This window comes from Narcine bancroftii, chromosome 7, assembly GCF_036971445.1.
Source record: "Narcine bancroftii isolate sNarBan1 chromosome 7, sNarBan1.hap1, whole genome shotgun sequence".
Lineage (NCBI taxonomy): Eukaryota > Metazoa > Chordata > Chondrichthyes > Torpediniformes > Narcinidae > Narcine > Narcine bancroftii.
Window position 1 is genome coordinate 173,632,637 of NC_091475.1, and position 26,531 is coordinate 173,659,167.

At 38.7% G+C, this 26,531-nt stretch overlaps 1 protein-coding gene across 11 annotated transcripts in view; it reads right to left on the reverse strand.

The window, feature by feature from the left end:
• zdhhc20b (zinc finger DHHC-type palmitoyltransferase 20b) overlaps window positions 1-26,531 on the reverse strand; it is a 93,735-nt gene that overhangs the window by 50,452 nt on the left and 16,752 nt on the right. For 10 of the 11 annotated variants that reach the window (XM_069891387.1, XM_069891385.1, XM_069891383.1 and 7 more), the window contains 2 exons: window positions 9,354-9,448; window positions 4,413-4,533 (listed from right to left, as the gene is read on the reverse strand). In XM_069891387.1, the coding sequence (XP_069747488.1) occupies window positions 4,413-4,533; window positions 9,354-9,413 (181 nt within the window). In that variant the 5' untranslated portion in view covers window positions 9,414-9,448. Of the gene's footprint in view, window positions 1-4,412; window positions 4,534-9,353; window positions 9,449-26,172; window positions 26,334-26,531 lie in introns of all 11 variants that reach the window. The other variant, XM_069891391.1, reaches the window with a different exon arrangement.

Consider the following 26,531-nt stretch of genomic DNA (forward strand, 5'->3'; position numbering starts at 1 on the left):
TAACATTGAAATGGACATGAATTATTAACAATTTTAATAATTAATAAATGCTTCAGTATGCTTTGAATGTCTGAACATTCACAGGACTTCACAGCTTTGAAAGCAAATAAAGCTAGAGTGTGGTTTTGCTGTTATCAATTATTTTTCAAATCACTTTACCAAGTAGTCTGGTCACCAATGTGATGAATAACATATCCAACAAGATACGTACTTTATTTTATCATTAAAGCTCTTATTTTAAGAACTGTTAAACCCTCATGGCAATAATTATAGCTATCCTAACAGTTGTCATCATTTGTTCTCAGCTACCATGATTGAGACTTCATGGAATTAATTTAATCTTGGAAAAAAAAGTTGGTATTTATTTTTCTTATTTTTATATTTCCTTTTATTTCAGACAAGTTCTCACTTAATTATGGTATGCATCTCTTTCACAGTAGCCATCTCTATGGGCTATTCTTCACTTGGTTTAGCTCAATGGTTTCAAACTTTATTTCAGCTCACATACCACTTTAAGCAATCCTTTTTAATGACAGAGCACCTATGGCATAGGGATTACTTAAGGTGGTATGCGAGTGGAAAGAAAACATTTGAAAACTACTGGTTTAGCTAACCAGTGGAAGAAAAACATTTAAGCAGGATGATATTGTTGCCTATTCCAAATAAATGTAAGGAAATTGAGGAATGAAGTTTGTAGAATGACCTTAATAATAGAAAAGCTTTGTAATTTTGCTAGGCTAATACCATTATGTCAAAATGGAAAGATAAATAATATTCAAGGACAAGTTTCAGGAAATTTGGGCAGATACCCCATTTAAGTATTTTGAAGGGGAGTGGAAAGCTAGAGCTGGTTGTAAGAGTACTAGTAGACTGCAAGAAAAGCAAAGACACAAAGACAGAACAACAGAATGGGTGGAGGGATTGCAAATCAAATTTAATCTAAAGTATTAAGCAACACCTTGGCAGAAAGAAAAAGTTGAGACAACATAGAAAAAAGTTTTCAAGATTAAAGCATCTGCTTCCAATGAGGCATGGCATGTTGAGAGTTCTAGACTTCATAGAAGCACAGGTTTCAAAAGGAGTGAGGTTAAATTATCAGTTGGGCCATAGATAAGAATTGCATTCAATTCTGGACATAAGATTAATGAGAGAATGCAGAAAACATACACTGAAAGATAAATATTGGTCCTTCAGAGGTTGACACTGGTGAATTAATAATGGAAAATAAGAAAATAGACTTTGAATAAATATTTTTCTTCATTCTTCAGGGTAATAAAGAGGAGTTTGCAAGACAACATCTGGCATACTACAATAATAAAAAGAGAAATTGTTGAAAGTTCTCAAGGCATCAGGCAGTATCTGTTAGGAGAGAATCCAAATTAATATTCCAGGTTAAACACGTTTCTGCATGTATTTAAGGAAAATATATTATATATATTAAATATTTTATTTTCAGGCAGTTCAGGAAAGAATCAAAAACAGCAAAACTGCCACAATTAACCTCTGTTTGTCTTATGATAAAAAGCCTATAAAAGTGCCAACTGTTATGGAGGTAACTGCAATTATTTCCAGCCCAAATGATCCTGAGAAGGCTTGACAGGATAGATACTGAGTAGATGCAAGTTAAAGGATTCTCTACCCAAAAATCTCTGGAGGCCAAATTCATGTATATTTAAGGCTAAAACAAAAATATTTTTAGACCAATGTAAAACCAAAGATCATAGGAACCAACTATAAAATCACAATCACGTCAACTATGATCTTATTTAATAGTAATCCTTGCTCAAGAACCCAATATGGCCTTCTCCTGGTCATCTTTCTTATGTTGCTAGGAGTTAAGACTCTCCAGATTAAAAATTAGATTCCAGATCTTCAGCACCAGAGTTAAGATATTGCCAGGATCTAATGATGTTTCATAATGTCATGTGGACTATAAAGATATCTACGGCTGCAGGAGCACTAGAGGTGAATCCATAGACTCAGTGACTTTGGGGAAGACTCTCTTTTGCTTCTCTTTCTCTGACTGCAAGGGATGCTGGGCATTTTCTGCTGATAGTGGTAGACTAAATGGAATTTCATGTAATATCACATTTTGTATTATTACATGACAATAAATAATCTTGAATCTTAAATAACTAAGAATATGACCATCAATTGGGCACTTCTGGATAAGATCAAGCTAATCTCTGACACCAATATTCTGGAATCCATGAGAGAGTCATCAACTCCTTTTGTTAATTAACTGCTTGTCTATGTTATTCTGGACTGGATACAGTTTTACTCCTGGGGGTCTGCTACTTTTAGTGTTCACCATGTAGATTTCCTTGTGAAAAGTCATTTTATGGTGAATTTCAAAATGTCCCAATTTTCTGATGGCCGGGCACCTCCTATTATATTTTTCCTTTTGTTTATTGGTGGCTTCTGAGCTTGTTGACTTCAAAGCAAAGAACATTCTGAGTCATAAATCATAGAATGGCACAACTTCTTGCAGTCACTAAATACAAGATCTGTCCTTGGTCATCCAGTCCAAACAGTGAGCCCATTTCAGCATTAATCCCATCTTTCAGCACTTAGCTTGTAGCCTTCTAGAGATAGCCAATTGAAGGGTTTATCTGGACATCAATTAAATGCTGTCAGCAAACATGCTTCCATCACTCTCTTGGGCAGTGTATTCCAGGTTCTCTGGGTAAAATATAAATTATGTATATTCCATCTATACCCTTCAATGTAATATACCTCAAATATTCTGCTTCAGTGGAAATACCTAGCCTCCCCTCATATCTGATGGACTTCATTTCAGGCAACATCATTGGGAATCTCCTCTCTACTCTCTCCAGGGCTATTATGTTTCCAATAGTGTGGTGAGCAGACCAGCACACAACACTCCACCTGATGTCTGAACAGTTTTAACAATTTGGAGCATTACATCCCTGTGCTTATCTTCAATGTCACTCACAAATGAAGTCTGGTATCCCAAATGCCTTCTTATTCAGATGGCTACCACCAAGGATGATTGGATGTACAATAATCCCAAGGACCCTATTATTCATAGCATATGTCCTAGACTCAATGGTTTTCCTAAACAGCATCACCTCTTACTTATTTGGATTAATCTTTCTGCCATTTCTCAATCTGTTTCATGAACACATCATTTATTACCTGGTGACTTGAAATTACACTCCTCACTATCAATAACTCCACCAATCTGCTTTACCTGTGAACTTATGATTAAGTTTCTTACATCTATAACCAAATCATTCACACAAGGTATGTTTCAAACAGAAGGTATCCCAGCACGGATCCTTGTGGAACACCACTGGTCACAGGCAATATCCAATGTTTTTCTGTACAGTTGTTGTATCCAACTGTGAATGCCGCACTAAATCCAAAGATGCCTACACTGTGAAGATGAAAATTGTTTTCACAAGAATCTTGCAAGACCCACACACCAACAAGCATCATGGCATGCTTCACTTCAATGGTGAGGCATTGAAAAGGTCATATAAAAAAAACTTTGGTTCTGTGTGGCCTTTTGCTTGCCCCTTTACAGGAAGAATTATGGAGACTTTGGAAAGGGGACAGAAGAGATTTATCAGAATATTGCTTAGCTTAGAGGGTAAAAATTATGGGGATTGGACAAACTGATCATTTTCTCTGTAATATAGGAGGCTGAGGGGTGACCTAGTGGAGGAGTATAAAGTCATGAGACATTGAAAGGGTGGACAGTCAGAATATCTTTCCCAGGGCAAAAACATCACATTTTGAAGGACATGTATTTAAGGTGAGGGGGAAGAGTGCTTAAAAGAGATGTGTTGGGCTAATTTTTTTTTTAAATACACCTGGAACAGCCTACCAGTAGAGGTGGAAGCAGATACAATAGTTGCATTTAAGAGGCTTTTAGATAGACACGAATATGCAGGGAATCTATCTGTACAAGCAGCAGAGTTTTAGTTTGATTTGAATATCATGTTTCACATAGACATGTGAGCTGAAGAGCCTGTTCCTGTGCCGCATTGTTCTATGTTCTAATTAACAATACTTTTACAGCAGATTTTTCTATGACAAGATAAAGTTGGGCACTTCCCTATACTATACACCTTTACATGGACACAATCTGCTAGCCTCAATTGATCAATCCATCTGCTAAAGCTAAAGTGATGTTCACTATGGAGGAGTAATAACCCATCATTTGAGATTGGCTGAGGTAGTTCAGGAGACAAATAGTTTAATGCACAAAATAGGAAAAATAACTAATTGAAATGCAATATCAATGAATATCCTAGCAAAGATAAAAATAAAGTTAAAATAATGTTGTGCCTGATTTAGGAAGTATTCTTCCAACAATTATTATTTTAAATCTATTTCATCACTCACCCAATTAATTTTTTAATGTAACTTAAGTGTCAGTATACCTCCATTTGCAGCTCTGGTGTAAACAGGCAAGTCTTTAGCAGCTTTTCTGAGAATTTCTTGCTGTGTTTCTGGTCTTTCGTCCCGATCATATTGTTCTTTATCAGATTTTATCAAGCTGAACTGCAAGTGGAAAATAGAATGCTATTGCATTCAATTCTGAATTTCACCACAATTGTTTACCTCATTAACACATATATACCTCCAGATCGGTTTTTGTATCCCTTTCAACACAATGCCCTCAAATATACATTACTTCTTCAGATTCTTCGCACCAAAATATTGCACTATCCTTTCATCTTTATTTATCCTTTCAACCAGACTGCCTCTCCCTCCTTGAATTCTACTACAATAAAATCCATATAATTTTGCACCCTTTAGAGTTTGTTGGTTATGCTGGATAATCAATTTTCTTGACTAGTGGATTTTACTCTGGTAAATACCCGAATCCACGTTTACTTCACTTTTAATACATTTCAGAGTGAAATAATCATTTTTGTCAGTTAACGGTAAAGTTTAAAAAGACTATAGGAAACTGTGCTCCAGCATGTCTAAAAGGAGCACAAGCAAGTTTAAAAGGAACCCCTGTTGAGTTGAAGGGAAAACCACACGGAGAGCTAGAAAATAAAATTAAAAAAAAAAACAAGGATAGTCAAATGTTAAACAATTGGGTAGTGGATAACCAGGTTTTACTATCACCTTCATAGTTTAACACGTCTTAAATTTTGTTACATCTGCAGAATTTGAAACTATGCTATATCCAACCAACTGCATTTTACCAAACATAAAAATAACTATATTTTTATTACAGGTGCACAATCCTTTATCCGGAACCCTTGGTGGACAGAATGTTCCGAATTTCTGATACTTCTGGATTTTGGAAAGCCCACTCGAATTGTGCTGCCGTATCCACCCCCACCCCCTTCCAGTCGCCCGGCTGCCTCCCCCCAATTGCTGCTTCCCCCAAGCACTGGTCCCATGGCCGCCTCTCTCCCTACTTGCCGGATTTTGGAGCCTTCCGGATTTTAGATGTCTGGATAAAGGATCGTGTACCTGTACTTTCAGGTTTGGATCAAAATTTCTTTTATTTAAGTTATTTGAAGTCCAAATAAGGATGCAGTAGAAGGAACACAAATGCAATGAAGAACATGAATATTAACTGTAACAAAATGAATGTGAGGACACTTCAACTTTTCTTCAATCCATATTTAAATTTATATTCAATTTTTATTAAAAGTAATAATGGCGATACCAACAAATTAGTGTTGGAATAGTAACATTTATTGGCTATTTCAACACATGCTCCAGAAAGATGAGAAGTTCCAATTTAACCTCGATTTCAATCAAGCATAAGGGCTTAACAAGTATTGTTAACTCAGTGAAGAGCTGATGGATTTTCACACAAAAATGAGAATAAAGGAAGAAAGTGATATTATGAGCTACAATAAACCAGTTTTATGCAGATAGTTGCAGAGTGCCAGAAACAGGCTCCCTTTCTATCTGTTCCTTCAGGAGATGTGAAAGTTAAATAGAGTGAAAGCAGTAAAAATAAAAACCAACAAGTTAAACTAAATGTATGCAATATTACATGGAATTATGCAACTTAAAATATATTTGTTTAAAATTTGTTATTTATGTCATACAAAAAGCATAAACTATTGGCATTAGTATAAGGTCTAGGAGAAGGTCATTCATTAAGGCTTGGCTGATCTTCTACCTCAATGACATTTTCCAGCATTATCACCACATATGTCTGGTTTTCCCTAATGTGCAGAATTTTTAAATCTACGTTCTGAATAACAGAGTTTCCATATTACCAAGATGTAAAGAATTCCAAAGACTCATTATCTTTCTGGATGAAGCAATTTCTCATCTCAGTCCAAAATGATGACACCACCCCCCACAATTCTGAGACTGTGATAATGTTCCAGATTCTTCTTCCATCTGATCATTTTTGTGTTTTTCTAAATTTTCTTCCCATTCTTCTAAACTCTGAAGAATGTGTGCTTCTTCTGCTCAATCTCTCCTCGTTTGTAAAAACCACTATCCCAGGAATCAGTCTGATGAATCTTTCCTGCAATCCCTCTTGGGCAAATGAATTCTTTTGGTAAGGATACCTAAAATACACACAATACTTCAGGTATGGCATCATTATGGCCTTAAATAATTGCAGGAAGACAACTTGACTCCTGTATTCAAATTCTCTCCTAATGAAGGTCAATATAACATTTGTCTGATTCCTTGCTGCATTTGCATGTTGGCTTATTGAGGTTTCTACATGAGATACTGAGGTCCCTTTGAACATCAACAGTACTTAATCTCACATTTAAGTATTTGAAAAAAAAATTATTTGTTTTGTGTACCAAAGAAACTAACTTCACATTTTCCTCCATTATATTGCACCTGCCATGCTCTTGCTTAATCACTCAGCTATTCCATATCTTGTTAATGTCTCTTTACCAACTTGCCTTATGCACAAACTCACTTGGTTATGCATCATCAACAAACCTGGAAAATAAGATCTTTCAGCCCATCAGCCAAATAACCAGATTTCAAATTGCTTGGGCCAAGCAGTGATCACTGTAGAATCCCTTCCAGAGAAAGATCTTTGGAGACACAAGACACTGCAGATGCTGGCGTCTGGAGCAAAAAACAAACTGCTGGAGGAACACTCAGAATCAAACAGCATCTGGAGGCAAAAGGATAGTCAGGTTTCAGGTCAAGACCCTGCATCAGGATTGTAGAGCGTAAAGGCGAGATAGGCTGTGAAAAGTGATGAGGCAGGTGCTGATGGGCAATAGCTTTATAAAGAGAATTGATTCCCACAATTAGAATCATATAGCATGGAAACAGACCCTTTGACCCAAGTTGAGTATACGCCGATTAATCTTAATCTACAGGCCTATTGATATTTCTGCCAACTTTATTAGTCTCTTTCTTAATTTTTAATGCAATTTCCCTTCTCCTGTGAGTCATGGATGGATCACTATCCCTGTGATCATTTTCAAATTTACGATTACACATCTAACATTTCTGACGTAGGAATCAAGATCTGGCAGTTCACCAGAGTGGACTGGATAAGAACCTGCGGGACATGAGTAAGGATGGAGGGTAAATGGAACTAAAATCCAAACTGCATGGGAGGGAAGTAGGGTTGGATGAATGGTTGGAGCCAATGTCACTAAGTCAGGGGCTCCAGAACCCAAGGAAAAAAGGAAAAGCCCATCACTCTAGTCCAGTATTGTGATATTTCAGAATGTTATTTCTTTCAACTACTGTATCTCATCTCAGATTAGTGGTCTCCTCTAGGATCTCAGTCATCGGTTTTACTGGCTATCAAATAAAACAAATAATGCTTACACTCATGCCTGCCACCAAAAGATTTATCTAATTATCACGGGACAATTTCCTGCGTTCCGGTCCTCAAATTCTGACAAGAATCTCTGTGACCTCAGTTTCCCTCACAGTAAGGTGCCAGAAACTGAAAGATACAAAGACTAAGACGTTGATCTTTTAATTGCTCTTCTTTGCTGATCCCCAACAGCATGATCAGAGCATGACTGGAAGAACAAATAAAATATTAACCTTGGGAACTACCCATCTAATTAAACCGACCTGAAGAACATTTTGATGTGAAAATATTAAAAAAGCTTCTTTAAATAGAGATTAAATAATATTTAAATTTATTTATAGCACAGTAGAAGCCAATTCTGGCTATTTAAACCCATGCCACACAGTTACACCCAAATGCAAGGAAACCATAGCACCTGGGGAAACTCACACAGACGCTGGCAGATTCAAACCCGGGACTCGGGTTGCTGGTGCTTGTTGAGCTAACCGCTAACCAGGCCGCTGTTACATTACATTATCTTAATTACATTTGTTCTGCCCAAACGAAGAATACAACTTGGATCATAATTTAAGCTTTTCAGTTGTACCTGTGTTTTATTGGTGCTCTTCCTAAAATTATTAGCATTATTTGCAGTTTTAAAATAATTGGGTAATACAACTTCTATTTAAAATTGGAAGTTTTTTAAATTTTAATTTGGACTTAGAACATGGTATCAGGCCCTTATGGCCTATGAGCCCATGCCACCTAATTAGAGTCAATTAACCTACACCCCTGGAGGGAACTCAGACACGGAGAAATCATTAACTCCTTGATGAGTGCGGGATTCAAACCCCTGTGCTGTTACAGTGTTGTGCTTACCACTACATTATCTGTTCTGTTGGATTTACAAGGCAAAGGGTAAAGCAATGTCATCAGTTTGTCAATTTTTGATATTTAAAATTTGATCTTCAAAACTTATTAACTATAATTAATTAATTAGGGGTAAATAGTAAGAGGAGGAGAAAGGCTGGACCATTTTTCTACAAGGTTGAACTCTCTTACAAGATTTACCACTTTTGAATACTCATCACCTCTAGAAAGAAAGTAAACATCTACTGACCGACATAGGCAGTTGAATGGCAGCTGGCATAAAAAGGGAGAGACAAGAGAAAGGGATCAGGTGGAGGAAGTTCAGTCATAAAGGGTGGGGGGGGGGGGGGGGGTAGGGGGTGATAAGTGGATATCGAGTCTGCCAGAGTTGTAACCTGAGAAGAAAAGGTGATAATGGTGATAGAATGAGAACTGTTAGGCAAAAGTTAAGGAACAGATGCGACTAGGAAGAAGGGGAAGAATTTGGGAGGGGAACATACCTTCTGAAAACTTGTTGCATTTCAGATACAACAGACATAACAATTGAGAGCTGGAATCTGATCAAAGTCTGACATTTTGATGAGGTTGTTGAAATTTCTGCTGACTTCAACTCAGTTTTGTGTTCCAAAGAAATTGGTAAAACAAATTCATTTAACTTCCTAAATATTAGCATTTTTATAACTTTAAAATGAAATTCACTTTGAACTCTTCAAATATCCTCTTCTGCCAATGGAACACTCACCTCTTTTGATGGTCTGGCTGGTGATGTAAATATAGTCTTCCAGTAGGACCACACAAACATGATAAAAGATAGATGGAACACTACAAGATAAACAACTGAAAGAGATGAAAAAAAAGCTATTTTAATATGAACAAATATTTAACACTTCCCTGTTAGTGATATGCCATTCCTGGAGTTAAAATTATACAAGGTTAGACAAATGACAAAAAAAAAATTAGTACAAGGTTCCTTGAGTGTGCTCCACCATTTAATCCTGATCTCAACACTGCATTCTTGGCCAATTTCCAAAATAAATTTTCCCATTGTTCAAAATCTGTTAAATTTGATTTCAAATATCTCCAGCCGCCAAGCTACTTGGGGTACAGAATTCCAAAGATTCATCACGCTTTTTCTCAGAATTGAATAAATGACTCTTATTTGAAATTATATCTGCTAATTTTAAATTCTCCCTTGAAGAGGAGACATCTTCAGGGAGGAGTCACGTGGTGGAGTAGTGGCTGGTAGGGGAATACCAGCCCTCTCCAGAAAATAAGAAATAAAGTGAAGAAAATACAAAGTTCAAGAAATACAAAACATAACAAATAAAAGATAAAGTTGTAGAGAAAAGAAAATGGCACCCAAGAAGAAAAAAGTAAAAACAATGGGAAAAAAAGACGCCGGAAGAGAAAGGAGAAGGCCTAACTTGCATGAAGAAACAGGGAGCCGTCATGGAGAAGAGAGCCCATTCTCCGAGGTTGGTGACGACCCCACAGAGTCGCGACCCCCCTGACCGCTGGAATGCAAAATGGCTCTTTGAGCCAAACAAAAGTGCACAACTGCACATGCGCGAGGAGTTGCGTGCGGTGCGCTTACTAAGGAGAAGGAGAACACCAACGGGAGGGGGGGGGGAAAGAGATCAGCTGAGGAGCAGGCAAACACAACGCGACCAGCTGAGGGATGCCCAACACCAGGGCTCTCAGCTGGAAGAGGAAAGCGACAGGAAAGGGAGTGAAAGGAAAGAAGACCAGCAGCAGGAGGCCCAACAGATGAGTAGCCCAGAAGAAGAGGACCAACAGCAAGAAGCCAAGCAAGAAGAAGCCCAGCAAAGTGAGACAAGCTACTCATTAGGAAAGTCAGAAGAGACACAGATACAAGGAAGAGAAGAAGAGACAAACACAGGTGCAGACACAGAAGAGGAAGAAGGAGACCAAGATCTGCACAGAGAAATAGAAGGTAAAACAGATGGACAGAATATAGATAAAGTTTTTTTTCCAAGAACAAATGAGAGTATTAAAAGAATGGTTGACATTAGAATTTAGTTAAATGAAAAGAAAAATGAAAAGTACAGAAGAAAAAGTGAATAGAATAGAGCTGGTCATGACAGAAATAGGGAAAGGAATAGAAAATGTGGAAGAACGAGAAACGGCTGTAGAAATGGAAGTGAATGACTTAAGAAGAAAATTGGAAGAAAGTGATAAAAAAAGTTAGAGTCACAAGAATTGTTCGCTCAGAAAACTGATATGTTGGAAAATTATAGTAGGTGAAACAACATAAAAATAGTGGGCCTAAAGGAAGATGAAGAAGGCACAGATATGAAGGAATTTATAAAAGAATGGATCCCAAAGGTCCTGGGAATGACAGAAATACAGGAAGGAAGGGAAATAGAAAGGGCACACAGAACAATAACTCCAAAACCATATACACATCAAAAACCAAGATCCATCTTAGTAAAATTTTGAGATATACAAGAGAAAATATACTGGAGCGGGAAAGGAATAAAATTAGAGAAGACAATAAACCATTGTTTATGCAAAATATTTTTTTTACCCAGACATAAGTTTTGAACTCAAAGAAGAGAAAGGAGTTTAATACATCAAAATTGATCCTATGGAAAAAAGGTTATAAATTTATGTTAAGACATGCAGCTGTGCTTAAAATATTTATCCCTGGGGAACATAACAGACTGTTCTCGGATCCGGAGGAAGCACGAGAATTTGCAGAACGTTTGTGTAATGGAGGATTTAGACCAGCTTATGCAAGAAGGGATGCAGTTGCATCAGTAGACATAATCTAAATTCCACCATGGGGCCCAGGGATGCAGTTGTCTTTTGTTGGTCGCAGACTGTCAGGAGACCTTGAAGATAATTAAATCATTTGTTCAAAGAGAAGATTTTGGGTAATATAAGCCATGCTCCCACTGCTGAAGTTTGAGACTCTCCAAGAGGTGGCAACATCTCTCAGCTAACGTCCCGGTCGAGAGAAGTGGAGAAGCTGCTACCGGCACCCTGACAACCTACTACAAGTGTGCAGTCGTTGCCTCGCTTCGGCAGTTGGGACCAGTCCAGGTGTTGATAAGTATAATTGAGAAGGGCTTGCATATTGTAGTGTGAATTCAGCTTTAGATTTAGTAATAAAGACTTGTATAAACTGAACTGCTCTCGGTGTGTGTGTGTCTATTTTCTTTTGGTAGCTCGAACACTGTGACCAATCTAAAACAAACAAAGTGAGAGGTACAAGTTTACCCAGAACAGTTTGCAGGACAGAAGAAGAGATGTAACAAGAATGAAGAACGGCGATAAAGTATATATAAAGATGTAAAAACAATGTATATATAAAGAACTAAAGAGGGAAAAGAGAAGGGAAGGAAGTAAGGGGAAAAAAAGGGAAAGCATGTGTAAAAAAAAGTGTTTTCTGGGGGGGGGGGTTGGGTGGGAGAGAATAACTGTCACTGTGAAATCAGTTGACGCTTGTGAATGGGTTCGCAATCCGAATGGAGAGGGAAGTTGTGGTTGCCTGGCAAGGGATAAAGGGCAACTCAGAGGGGGGAGGGGGGACATTTGGGGCTAAGGGAATATTGGATGTGGGAGTTGTTGAAGTATTTTATGTTTTAAATGTGTTGTCATACATTGAATTTAAAAAGGGAAAACTGAGAGATGAAAATGGTGAAAAGGGGGATAGTGGTGGTGAGGAACGGAAATGAGGTGTAAACAGGGTAGAGATGGCCATGTTGAATTATATGATATAATTATTAATGGAATACATAACCAAATTAAACAGAAGAGGCTATTAAATTTACTGAAAAAAGAAAAATAGATATAGCATTTGTGCAGGAAACGCATCTAACTGAAATGGAACATAATAAATTAAGGAGAGACTGGATAGGGCACGTAGCGGCAGCATCATATAATTCAAAAGCTAGAGGTGTAGCTATATTAATTAATAAAAATGTACCAATCAAAATAGAGGAGGAAATAATAGATCCAGAAGGGAGGTATGAAATTATAGAGTGTCAGATATATTCAGAATTTTGGAATTTGCTCTATATATATGCACCTAATGAAGAGGATCAAAAGTTTATGCAAGATTTTTTTTGAAGATTGTAGATACGCAAGGAAATATATTGATAGGAGGGGATTTTAACTTTAATTTGGATCCAATGTTGGATAAAACTGGACAAAAGACTAGCAAAAAGAATAAAGTGGCCAAATTTATGGTTAAATAATGCAGGAAATGAAACTTATGGATATATGGAGGAGGCAGCACCCAAGGGAGAAGGAATATTCATATCATTTGAGTAGGCATAAAACATACTCAAGGATTGATATGTTTTTGTTGTCGGCCCATATGCAAGGGAGAGTTAGGAAAACTGAATATAAAGCTAGATTGCTATCTGATCATTCACCCTTGGAGGACATCCCACCAAGAACATATAGATGGAGGTTAAACTCCATGCTACTTAAAAGGCAGGAATTTAGAGAGTTTATTGAACGCCAAATTAAAATGTACTTTGAAATAAATACGGAATCAGTGAAAGACAAATTTATATTATGGGGTGCAATGAAAGCTTTCATTAAAGGGCAGATAATAAGTTATGTAACTAAGATGAAAAAAGACTACAATCGGGAACTAGAACAGTTGGAAAGGGAGATAGTAAGTACAGAAAAGGAACTAGCCACAAGGGATGATATAACAAAAAGAAGAGAATTGGCGGACAATAAAATAAAATATGAAACATTATAAACATATTAGGTGGAGAAGGACATAATGAAAATAAAGCAAAAGTATTATGAACGAGGAGAAAAAACACACAAAATATTAGCCTGGCAACTTAAAACAGAACAAGCTAAAAGAACTGTATTGGCATCAAGGAAAAAGGACAAACAAATTACAAATAATCCAATGGAGATTAATGAGAACTTTAAGGAATTTTATGAACAATTGTACCAAACTGAGAACGAGGGGAAAGATGATTAAAATAGAAGTTTTTAGCTAAAATTGAACTGCCGAAATTGCAAGAAGAGGAACAAAACAAACTGATAAAACCATTTGAAATAGAAGTAGTACAGGATATATTAAAAAAGCTGCCAAACAATAAAACGCCTGGAGAGGATGAATTCCCAATAGAATTGTATAAAACATTTAAAGAGTTATTAATTCCTCCTCTCCTGGAAGTAATAAACCAGATAGAAGAAACATAAAACTTGCTAGATTCATGCAAGACAGCAATAATTACAGTAATACCAAAGATGGGGAAGGATCCACTAACACCAGCATCATATTGACCAATATCTCTACTTAATTCAGATTATAAGAGAACAACAAAATTGTTAGCAAAGAGATTGGCTGATTGTGTACCAAAAATTGTAAAACAAGATCAATCTGGATTTATTAAGAAAAGAAGAACAGCGGATAATGTCTGTAAATTTATTAATCTAATTCATGCAGTTCAAGGAAATAAGAACCAACAGTGGGTGTTGCTTTAGATGTCAAAAAAGCCTTTGACAGGGTAGAATAGAATTATTTATTACAGAGGTTCAATCTACCAGAAAAATATATTAATTGGATTAAAGCATTATATAATGGACCATTGGTGAAGGTAACAGTAAATGGATATGTATCAAACCAATTTAAATTAAGTCGGTCAACGGCAGGGATGTTCATTGTCTCCCTCACCGTTCACTTTAGCAATAGAACCATTGGCAGAACTGATAACAACAGAAAATAAAATAAAAGGGATAAAAATAAAGGAGGAGTATAAAATCAGTTTATTTGCAGATGACATCATAGTATACTTAACAGAACCAGAAATATCAATAAAAGAACTACATAAGAAATTGAAGGAATATCAACGCAAATAAAAGTGAAGTGATGCCAATGAGTAATGTGGATAATACAAAATTTAAAAAGGAATCGCTGTTTAAATGGCAAGCACAAGCAATCTGATACCTAGATATTAGGTTAGATAATAATTTAAGCCACTTGTACAAATTAAATTATCAGCCACTAATAAAGAAATTGCAGGAAGTCTTAGAACATTGGAAAGAATTACCGCTAACTTTGATAGGGAGGGTAAATTGCATTAAAATGAATGTCTTCCCAAGGATACAATACTTATTTCAATCGTTACCAATTCCCTTAACAGAGAAATTCTTTAATGAACTAGAGAGAATAATAAGGAAATTTTTATGGAAAGGGGGGAAACCGAGGATATCATTAGATAAATTAACAGAGAGGTACAACCAAGCTGGTTTGCAGTTATCAAACTTTAAAAATTATTATAAAGCAGCACAATTAAGGTATTTATCATATTTTTAATCAGACAAGGGAAAACCAGATTGGATTAAGATAGAGATGGATAAAATAGGGGAGAAGGTACCGGAACATATACTTTATAAGTAGGATGAAAAGCTGGTACGATATAAAAGCTCACCAGAATTGCATCATTTACTCAATATATGGAAGAAGATTTACTTAGAAAGGAAAAAAACAAATTACAAAATACCAACATTATTATTGATGCAAAATAAGTTAATCCCTTTCACAATAGACAACCTTTCCTTTAGAGAATGGGAGGGAAAAGGAATTAAAAGAATAGAAAACTGTTTTTTGGGAATAATTTATTAACATTTGAACAAATAAAGTATAAATATGGAATAACTCAGGGTACAATGTTTGCGTACCATCAACTGAAAGCCTACTTAAAGGATGAATTGGGAAACAGACTGAAATTACCAGAAGGAAGCAGCTTTGAATATGTGATTACAGACACAACGATAATTAAAAGATTTATAACGAATATGTACATCAAGCTGCAAGAGAAGGAAAATGATGAAATAAGCTATAAACCCAAACAAAAGTGGGAAAAAGATTTAAATATAAAGATTTTAAAAAAACATGGGAAAAGTTATGTTCTGGAACTATGAAGAATATAATAAACACAAGGTTACGCATGATACAGTATAATTGCTTACACAGGTTATATATCATGCCCCAAAAGTTAAAAAAATGGGATCCAACATTATCAGATAGATGTTTTCACTGTAAGAAGGAAATGGGAACAGTACATGCAATTTGGGCATGTGAGAAAGTGAAAAAGTCTTGGGAAGATCTAAATCAGGTATTAAATAAAATCACAAAAAACAACATACCAAAAAATCCAGAGATCTTTCTTCTAAGTAATATAAGTAAGGAATTAGGCCTCAAACTGGATGAAGCGCATAAAAGATTTATTATGATAGCCTTAGCTGTAGCAAAAAATGTATAATGTCAACTTGGAAATCAGAAGAGAGCCTGAGAATACAGCAACAGTACATGGAAATGGGAAGATTTTCCATTGGAAAAAATAACATGTAATTTAAAAAATAAAGTCACATCATTTAAACAAATTTGGGAACCGTACATGGAACATAACAGAGAGGGCTTGCCTTGGAGGGAAAATTTTTAAAAACTGTTGATGCTGGATATCTAAAACCAGAAAATGCTGCAAATACTCAGGTCAGGACGTGCTCATTGAAACAGATAATATTTCAGAGTGTTTGACAAAGTTGATGCAAGGAAAATTCCCTCTGCATGGGATTACTAGAACTCTAAACTATTCAGGACAGGGACAAGAAAAAAATTCTTCTTTTCGAAGTTAGTGATTCATCAGAATTATTCACCAATGAGAGGGTGAATGCTCAGTGATTGTGTATATTCAAGAGAGAGAGAGATCTGCAAATTGTTGTCTTAACAGAATCCAAGATTGTCAGGATACTACAGCAAAGTAAATTAGAGTCCATCATCCCATATCTTTTACCTCATCATTTAGTGAAAAAGGTACAAAGGGTTAAGTGGCTTCTTTCTGCTTTTATTAATATTCAACTTTCCCTTACATACACAATGGAAATATATTTCCTCTTCCAAAAACTCAGCTTAACTAATTCCTGTATAAACCCTTTACCAGATTATGCATGACCCTTTCTCCAAATTGTGTGTAGGGGAGGAATGAATTATCTGCACATTTGGTCCAAAAACAGAAGTGTTTGCAGTAGATTCTATTTAAAAAAAAAATATTCAAGGAATGATGGATTGATGGATTGAGGAAGCTGACCAAATGGGGCTAAGAAGAGAGTACAAAGGTATGTACAAAAGGGTCAGACCTGGAAAACCAAATGTGAAAAGAGATGTTCAACTTTGAGACCTTGCCCTCTCCAACTAAATCCACAACTGACTCAGCTACAGATGACACCATCATCATAGACGTCTCAAACAATGACAAGTCAGGGGAGTTAGACTTGTAACAAGGACAACCACCACCTCCTCAACATAAGGCTTGAAGAGTTGGTCATAGATTTCTGGATAAGGGATGGAGCTTGGATGAAAAAGATGGGTGGATTTGTCAATTTGCAGATGATATAAAGATTGGAGTTGTGAACAACATAAAGGATTTTCAAAGGATACAGCAGGATATAGAGCAGAATATATAATACATTGCTACATCTCTACCATCCCAGAACATTGCGGAAAGACAGTAAAGAGATTGTTGGGGGCTTGACAAGCATTTTTAACTCCTCACTGAGGACAGAAGTTCTGGAGGATGGCAAATGTGGTGCAGTTATCTAAAAAGAGCTATGAGGATAATCTAGCTAACCACAGACATGTTATGTGATATAGAGAATTTAGGTTAAAAAGACTTAAGTTAAAATGTGATGATTAATCAGAAACAGGGAAGCCAGAACGGACAGAGAGTTTACTAGCAGTCAAGGACAGAAGGAGCTGCTGAATATGTTTTTTTAAACCTATCTTTTCATGGTCATAGTGAGAGACATGCAGGAGACAAAGGATTGATAAGAAGTGTGAGAAACAGAATTCAGTGAATGTAGAGTTCACAGCGTACGTAACGAACGTGATAATTAATAATGCAGTTATACTTAGAATGTTTTTGTAATACTAACCAATTAAAACAGTATTAATAAGAAGGGGAAGGGCAAATAATAAAGGTATAAAAATCAATGCACTGTATGTATCGGGGCTTAACTGGTGAGAAACCAGTTGAGTCCAACTCTGCAGACTTGTAAATAAAGCTTGTCGTGTCATCAGTTTTAAAGAGACTCATGTGTGAGAAGTTTTATTTCTGACAAATGGGGGCTCGTCCGGGATCCACACTCCGGCCGTGAGGGGAGGCGAGAAGAGGGACATCGGAGGCGGTGCACCCCGCTGAGTTCAGCGGCTCCTAGTCCCTTGCTCGTCGCTTCGGGCGGCTTGAGCGAGTGGTATCCGGACAGGGTGACACGACAAGACGGAGAGGAGAAGGGTGACGGTTCAATCCCCGGGAAGACACCGGTAAGTGACGACTTACGATTGTGGTGTGGGGATTGGGTAACAGGTGTAACGGGATACACCTGTTTGGATAAAAACCTAACGGAATAGATTAAGTATAGATCTTTTGTCGTTGTGTGAGAACCCTGTCGCGGGACTCTAGGATAGACCCCAGGGAAACCTCGGCGGTAACCGAAGGAGGGACAGCACCTCCGACGAAGTGCCGAGAAGAGAGGGGTCAACCCCAGGAAAACCTCAGCGGTAACCGAAGGAGGGACAGCACCTCCGACGAGGCGTCTGAGAGGAAGGGAGTAGGGTCCAGAGCGAGAGGGTCCTCAGCAACGATAAACAGATCTAGGTGGGAAAATGGGAGGATCAAAATCTAAGGGCTCGTCTGAAAATTCAGGACAATTCCTGGGAGTACCCCTTGACAGCCCTTTGGGGAGAATGTTTGAAAATTGGGATAGTAAAAGATATCGAGACAAAAACAAGAAAAAGATGGTTCAATATTGTCTCCTTTGGTCGAAACAACCTATTAAAGGTTCCTCGGTCTGGTGGCCGAAATTTGGATCTGATGAGGATTGGGTTAGACAAGCATTAAACATATATGTAAATTCGAGACCAAAGGTGAATCAAGAAGAGTCAGCATATGCATTTTGTTGGGTTCCCTGGCCAGGATCCTTAACAAAATGTTTTAAATTGAGGGTAGCGGGAGAAAAGAAGTGGGAACCTCTGGACAACCTTCCCCCTCCTTATATTCCCCCGGTGCCTACTGCGCCCGAGGAAAGCTCATTACCGGAGGGGAAAGGTGATGAATCTGATTGCCCCGAAAGGGGCCGGGAAAAAAAAGAATGAATTAAGGGAGTCGGACCCTAAACTTCCACCGGTAAACCGACCCTGGACAAGATCCCAGACTGGTCCAGGACCATCAAAGTTTTCAATAAGCCTAAATCCCCTGAGGGAAGTTCCTATGGGAGGACCGGGAGGGGGAACGGGATATGTGAATGTTCCCCTAACTAGTACAGAGGTGCGGGGATTTAAGAAAGAAATGAAAAAGTTATTGGAAGATCCTATAGGACTGGCCGAACAGCTCGACCAATTCCTGGGACCAAACACATATACGTGGGAAGAGATGCAGGCAATAATGGGAACATTATTCTCACCCCAGGAGAGGCAGATGATTCGACGGGCTGCCCTCCTCATGTGGGAATATGAACAACCTGGGGACCCCAGACCCCATGAACAAAAATATCCCTTAAATGAACCCAGGTGGGACAAACGAACACCCGAGGGATTGACAAGTATGAGACAATATAGAGAGTGGACAATTAAAGGGATACGGGAGGCTGTGCCAAAGGGTCACAATTTCACCAAGGCACTTGGGAACCACCAGGGGAAAGACGAGTCCCCTACTGATTTTTTGGAGAGGGTGAGAAAGAATGTCCAACAGTATGCGGGCGTGGACCCTAGTACACCAATGGGTGAACAGCTTATTCGAATTGAATTTGTTTCCAAATCATGGCAAGACATTAGAAAGAAACTAGAAAAGGAGGAGGACTGGAGTGAAAAACCCCTAAGTGAACTGTTAAAAAAGGCACAAAAAGTATATGTGCAGAGAGAAGAAGAAGATCAAAAGAAGGCGACAAAGGTTATGGTACAGACTATCCGACAGATGAATGCTGAATCCAGAGGGGAAAGAAAACAAAACCTTCCTCTAAACAATCCAAAATATCCAAGAGAGGGAAGACCCCGGAGATTTGTTAAATGCTATTACTGCAATGAGGAAGGACACTTTAAGAGGGAATGCCCCCGATACAAGAGGGAATTGCGTGCCCTCGAACTTATGGAAGAAGATTAGGAGTGTCAGGGGTTCCAAATGTTAGGGACCAAATATAAGAGGGAACCCCTGGTAAAACTAAAAATTGGTCCCAAGGGAGAAGAGGTGGTGTTTATGGTGGACACAGGAGCGGAACGAAGTAGTGTAATAACTGTGCCAATCGGAACTGAGCCTATAAAAAGTAATTTGACAATTTCTGGGATAGAAGGAGCTCCCAGAATGGTATCAATAATTCCCCAAGTAACAGTGAAACTGGAAGAAAGAGAAGGGGTACAAGACCTCTTGTTATTACCTTCGGCTGAATTTAACCTCCTAGGAAGGGACTTACAGGCTCTCCTAGGTTTGGGTGCTCTCCCTGTGGACGGAGAAGTGCGAGTCCACCTCTGCGCTTTAAAGGAAGAGGATGAACGGCAGATTGACGAGAGAGTCTGGTATAAGGAGGGAAATCGAGGAGGTCTGGACATCCCACCTTTACATGTCACATTAATACCAGGTCATCAGCCGGTAATTGAGACTTTAATACGAGACGGACTATTAGAAGAATGCATGTCACCTTATAACACCCCTATACTCCCAGTAAAAAAGTCAGATGGATCCTATCGCCTAGTTCAGGATCTAAGAAGTTTGAATGCTATTGTTCAGACCCGCCACCCAGTGGTGCCTAATCCCTATACTATTATGAGTCGGATTCCCCCAGACCATGAGTGGTTTAGTGTTATCGACTTGAAGGATGCCTTCTGGACTTGTCCGTTAGAAGAGGAAAGTAGAGATATGTTTGCGTTTGAATGGGAAAATCCATGGACAGGTAAACGGAGACAGTTTCGGTGGACTGTATTGCCCCAAGGGTTCACTGAATCTCCAAACCTGTTTGGACAAATGCTAGAACAAATCCTGATGGACTATCCACAATCTGATGATTCCCAACTAATGCAGTATGTGGATGATTTACTATTATCAGGACCCAAGGAACAAGAAATGAGGAGAGAGACCATTAGACTCTTGAATTATCTGGGGAAAAAGGGTCTACGAATGTCCAGAAACAAGTTACAGTTTGTTGAGAAAACTGTGATATATCTGGGACACCAGATAAGTAAAGGACAGAAACGGATTACCCCTGAACGAATTGCGGGAATCACTAGAATGCCTTTACCCCGTAATAAGAAGGAAATAAGACAATTCCTGGGACTCTTAGGATACTGTAGGTTATGGATAGAGGACTACTCAGCTTTGGTGAAGTTTATGTATGATAAACTGACAAATGAAAATGACTATCCATTGAAATGGACCCAGGAGGAGGAGGGATGGTTCGAGGACTTGAAACATCGCCTAACACGAGCCCCAGTGCTCACTCTGCCCTCTTTAAAACAGCCCTTCCAGCTATTTGTCACTCATAACCAAGGAACAGCTGTGGGAGTTTTAACACAGGAAAAAGGCGGTCAGCGACACCCAGTGGCTTTCCTTTCCAAAATGATGGACCCAGTGTCTCGCGGATGGCCGACGTGTATCCAGGGAGTAACGGCTGCTGCTCTGTTGGTAGAAGAAACACGTAAACTTACTTTTGGAGGAAAGATGACTGTGTACACCTCCCATTCTGTGAGTGTTTTATTAACACAAACTGCCCATCGATGGCTGACTGATTCTCGTATATTAAAGTATGAAACCATTTTAATGGTTGGAGAAGATTTACAGTTTGCAAAAGTTAATAGCTGCAACCCAGCTCAGTTTTTATACGGCAGTGAAACAGAGAAAGAGGTGGAGCATGACTGTGTTGAGTTGACAGATCTTCAGACCAAGACCCGAGAAGACCTTTGCAATACTCCGCTGGGAGAAGGATATGAATTCTACATTGACGGCTCCGCCAGATGTGTTGACGGAATGAGAAGAAATGGGTATGCTATAATAGAAGGAAATACTTGGAAAGTAGTAGAATCCTTGTGTAGAATACTGGCAAAGAAAATTGGAACGATTTACACAGATTCCAAATACGCATACGGGGTAGTGCATACCTTTGGTAAGATCTGGAAGGAGCGTGGTCTAATTACATCAAGAGGAAAGGAATTGGCACACGAACAGATGATTACTCTGACTTTAGAAGCCTTAACATTACCCCAAGAAATAGCAGTGGTCTACATACCAAGCCATCAAAGGGGAGATAACCCGACAGCAATTGGAAACAGACTGGCTGATGAAGAAGCCAAAAGAGCAGCCATGCAACAAGAAGTCCGTTTGCTGACTTTAATCCCAATAAGGCAAGGCATAAAGACAGCTCCCATTTTCACTGCTAAGGAAGAAAAGAACATGGATCAGCTGGGCGCAAGCCAATTACCTGATGGAACATGGAAAACACCAGATGGAAGAACTGTTCTAAATAAAGAAATAACTCGCAACATTTTAAAACACCTGCATCAACAGAGCCACTGGGGCACTCAAGCCTTATGTGACACAGTGCTTCGAGAATATGTGTGTAAGGGAATCTACACCTTGGCCCAACAAGAGGTGCAAAATTGTTACCTATGCACAAAAATTAATAAGAAGATAATGAGGACAGGGACCATGGGAGGTCAACCATTAGCCATACGCCCTTTTCAACGTATCCAGATCGACTTCACAGAGTTACCTCAAGTTCAAAGATGGAAATATCTGTTGGTGATAATAGATCACTTTACCCGATGGGTAGAAGCCTTCCCAACAATAAATACTACAGCCTCTACAGTAGCTCGCCTCCTCCTAGAGCAGATAATCCCCAGATATGGTATAATGGATTCTATAGACTCAGACAGGGGTCCACATTTTTCTTCAAAAATCCAGCAATTGATTTGTGATGCATTACAGGTCTCTTGGAAATTACATACCCCTTGGCATCCACAAAGCTCAGGGAAGATCGAGCGTATGAATGGAACACTAAAAATCCAATTGACAAAGTTAATGGTGGAAACTAAAATGCCTTGGATAAAGTGTCTGCCCCTAGCCTTATTGAGAATTCGTACTGCCCCACGAAAAGATGTAGGGCTGTCCCCTTATGAAATGATGTTTGGGCTTCCCTTCTGGAGTACAGTTGAGGGGTGTCCCACCTTGGGGGAAGGGGATATATTTGTTAGGAACTATTTACAGGCACTGTCACGCTCTCTTACAGATTTACGAAAGAGAGGACTATTGGCACAAACACCGCCTCTAGACTTTTCTTTACACAAAGTGGAACCAGGAGACTGGATTCTTATCAAGACCTGGAAGACTGAAAAACTCCAGCCCCAGTGGGAAGGTCCATACCAAGTTCTCTTAACTACAGAAGCTGCAGCACGAACAAGAGAGAAGGGGTGGACACACACATCCAGATTTAAGGGACCTGTAGAGGCGCCACAGGACCCTGATACGAACTCAGATTGGACTTGTATTCCTGGAGAAAAACCTCTTACCTTACGATTTCGCAAAAAGACTTAATTCACAATGTTATTGTTATGTTCTTTGATTTTTCTTAGTTTGCCTATGTCTTTATCAGGTGTGAAATGTAAGAAATGCAGAGATACAGTGGTCCTGTTTCAGGACCACATTTGGGGAAGAAAGGAAGGTAATTTCAGACTTGGTTCTTATCCACTGTTTTTAAAACTAATTGCCTACCCCTGTCTAATAGCAGTATTCAGTTTTGGAATTGTACCACTTCCACCATCACAGGAGACCCTGTAAGACTTTTATTTCAGCGTGAGATTAATGTATCATAAAACATTTCTCTTCCCTAGCTTAGAATCCCCATTCATATCTATACATATATTCAACACATTTTAAAGAGAGAAAGGGGTGGATTGTGATATAGAGAATTTAGGTTAAAAAGACTTAAGTTAAAATGTGATGATTAATCAGAAACAGGGAAGCCAGAACGGACAGAGAGTTTACTAGCAGTCAAGGACAGAAGGAGCTGCTGAATATGTTTTTTTAAACCTATCTTTTCATGGTCATAGTGAGAGACATGCAGGAGACAAAGGATTGATAAGAAGTGTGAGAAACAGAATTCAGTGAATGTAGAGTTCACAGCGTACGTAACGAACGTGATAATTAATAATGCAGTTATACTTAGAATGTTTTTGTAATACTAACCAATTAAAACAGTATTAATAAGAAGGGGAAGGGCAAATAATAAAGGTATAAAAATCAATGCACTGTATGTATCGGGGCTTAACTGGTGAGAAACCAGTTGAGTCCAACTCTGCAGACTTGTAAATAAAGCTTGTCGTGTCATCAGTTTTAAAGAGACTCATGTGTGAGAAGTTTTATTTCTGACATGTTAGTCTGGCGTCAGTGGGAAAATGCTGGAGGAAAGATAGAAATCTATTGTAGCCGCGTGCTACCACACACACACACACACACACACACACACACACACACACACACACACACACACACACACACACACACACACACACACACACACACACACACACACACACACACACACACACACACACACACACACACGTAGTGTAGCCAGGTTAAGCTCAGTTTTATTAGGGCTCAGGCCCAATTTTTATACTTGCATTGTTCCCGTCATGGCCCCCCCCCTTGGCTGACGTCACAACATGCATAACAAAAGCAATTTCCTGTGCACGGGTACTTTCCTGCATAACAATGCCCTTCTTCCCCGCGTGCTGTCCTTGACTGCTGGCTACACAGCAAGGTCAGCACCATTTTGGGGTCGCTGGCCATTAAGCTGCCTTTGCCGTTCGCCCACCAGTTCGCTTGTTGGGGCCAGTCCCACTGTGCAGCTGCTGGCCTTTGGTTGCACTTGCGCCCCCCCCCCCCCCCGATTTGCCAGTTCAATCGCCACACAGTGGGACACCATACTATCATCATTTGGATTGTCAGAGGGAAATTAAGAAGAACTAGCACGGGAAATTGTCTTGTGAAAATGATAGGATTTTTTCCCCAAAGTGACAAAGAATGTAGATGAGGGCAAGGTAGTTAATCTTATTTATATACATTTTAGTAAATATTTTCATAAGATCCAATATTGTAGGTTGGTGCAGAATGCCTTAGGGTTTGGTATTAGGACCCTTGCTATTTATAATATACAAATGATTAAGACAAGGATGTTTGTGGCAAGGTAAGCAAGTTTGATAATGATGTGAAAATATGTGCTGTGGCAGACAGTGAAGGTTGTTAATCCAGTTACAATGGAATCCAGATCAAATTGGAAACTGGGCTTAAGAGGCCAAAAGCTACGTAGGTCTTAACAGACATCTTCAACATCTCACTGCAGCTGTTCACTGTTCCTGCAGATTCAAGGCAGGTGCCCAAGAGGGCAACAGTAATTGGACTAAATGACTACCACCCAGTAGCACTAACCATGAAATGTGTTGAGCAGTTGGTCATGAAATGTATCACATTGCACATTACAATGACATTCCAGTTTGCCTACCATCCAAAGTGGTCCACAGATGATGCTATAGCCTTGACCCTCCATTTAGCCCTGACCCACCTAAAGAATGATGCCTCATATTCTCCAGGCCATTATTCATTGTCTTCAACTTTGTGATCAACATAATCATACCTCAAAAGCTGGTAGATAAACTGTCCTCATCGGGACTCAACACCTCTCTCGGCAACTGGATTCTGGACTTCTTGACTAAAAGACCATGATCAGTCTAGGTTGGTAGTAAAATCTCAAGTCTTTTCATGCTGAACACTGACACCTCTCAGGGCTGTGCCAGATTCAGTTCTAAAAGAATTACCGTTTCTGGATGATACATCAGTTGGTCTTATTGGATATAATAAGTTGGCTTTCAGTGAGATTAGAAGGCTCACAAAATTTTGCGAGAACAGCCACCCAAGTCTCAACATGAATTAGACAAAGGAGATGATTGTGGATTTCAGGAGGATGAAGATTGACCATTCTACATTACACATCAATGATTCTGTTGTGGAGGGAAAGGAGAGCACAAAGACCCTAGGTTTGCATATAAAGGACAACCTATCATGGACATGCACTCTATTAGAGTGGCTTAAACAGGGCTCAAAGAATTACAGAAGACCTGCTCCATAATCCTCTACCATCAAGGAGGAGGTACAGGAGCATCAAAATTAGAACTGCCAGCCTGGAAAATTGCTTCTTCCTACAGGCTGTGAAATTAATTAATAGTGTCCTGTTTCTGAGCAAATCATCCAAAAATATTTAAATTTATTTTAAATTATATATTTATTTATGTATATGTGATTATTACTTACTGCGCTTGCATGCGTACGTTTGTGCACCATGGTCCAGATAAACTGTTTTGACAGGTTGTACATGTACAATCAGATGATAATAAACTTGAACTTATGAATGACAGGTGTAGTTCAACTCAAACAAGTGCAAGGTGCTGCATTTGGGAAAATTGAACCAAGAGAGAAATTACTGTTAACAGGAGGGCCTTAAAATGTGTTATAGAGAAGAAATACCTTGGGGTGCAGATACATAGTTCTTTTAAGATGGCATCACAGGTAGACATTAGTGAAAAGAGTGTTTGGTATGCTTGTCTTCAGTGGTCCGGGCATTGGAACATCATGTTGAATTTACACAAAATGTTGGTGAGACCACACTTGGAACATTGTTTGGTCACCTACCAAATAAGAGGACGGATATTAGGAAATTGTAAAGGTTTCAGAAGAGGTTAATGAAGTTTTTGCCAGGATAAGGGTCATTGAGATATTGTGAGAGACAACAAAAAATAGACCTACTTATCTTAGAGCACAAGGGTTAATAGATCTTATTGAGGTCTAAAATCATGAGGGGACAATTTTTCACTCAGAGGGTGGGA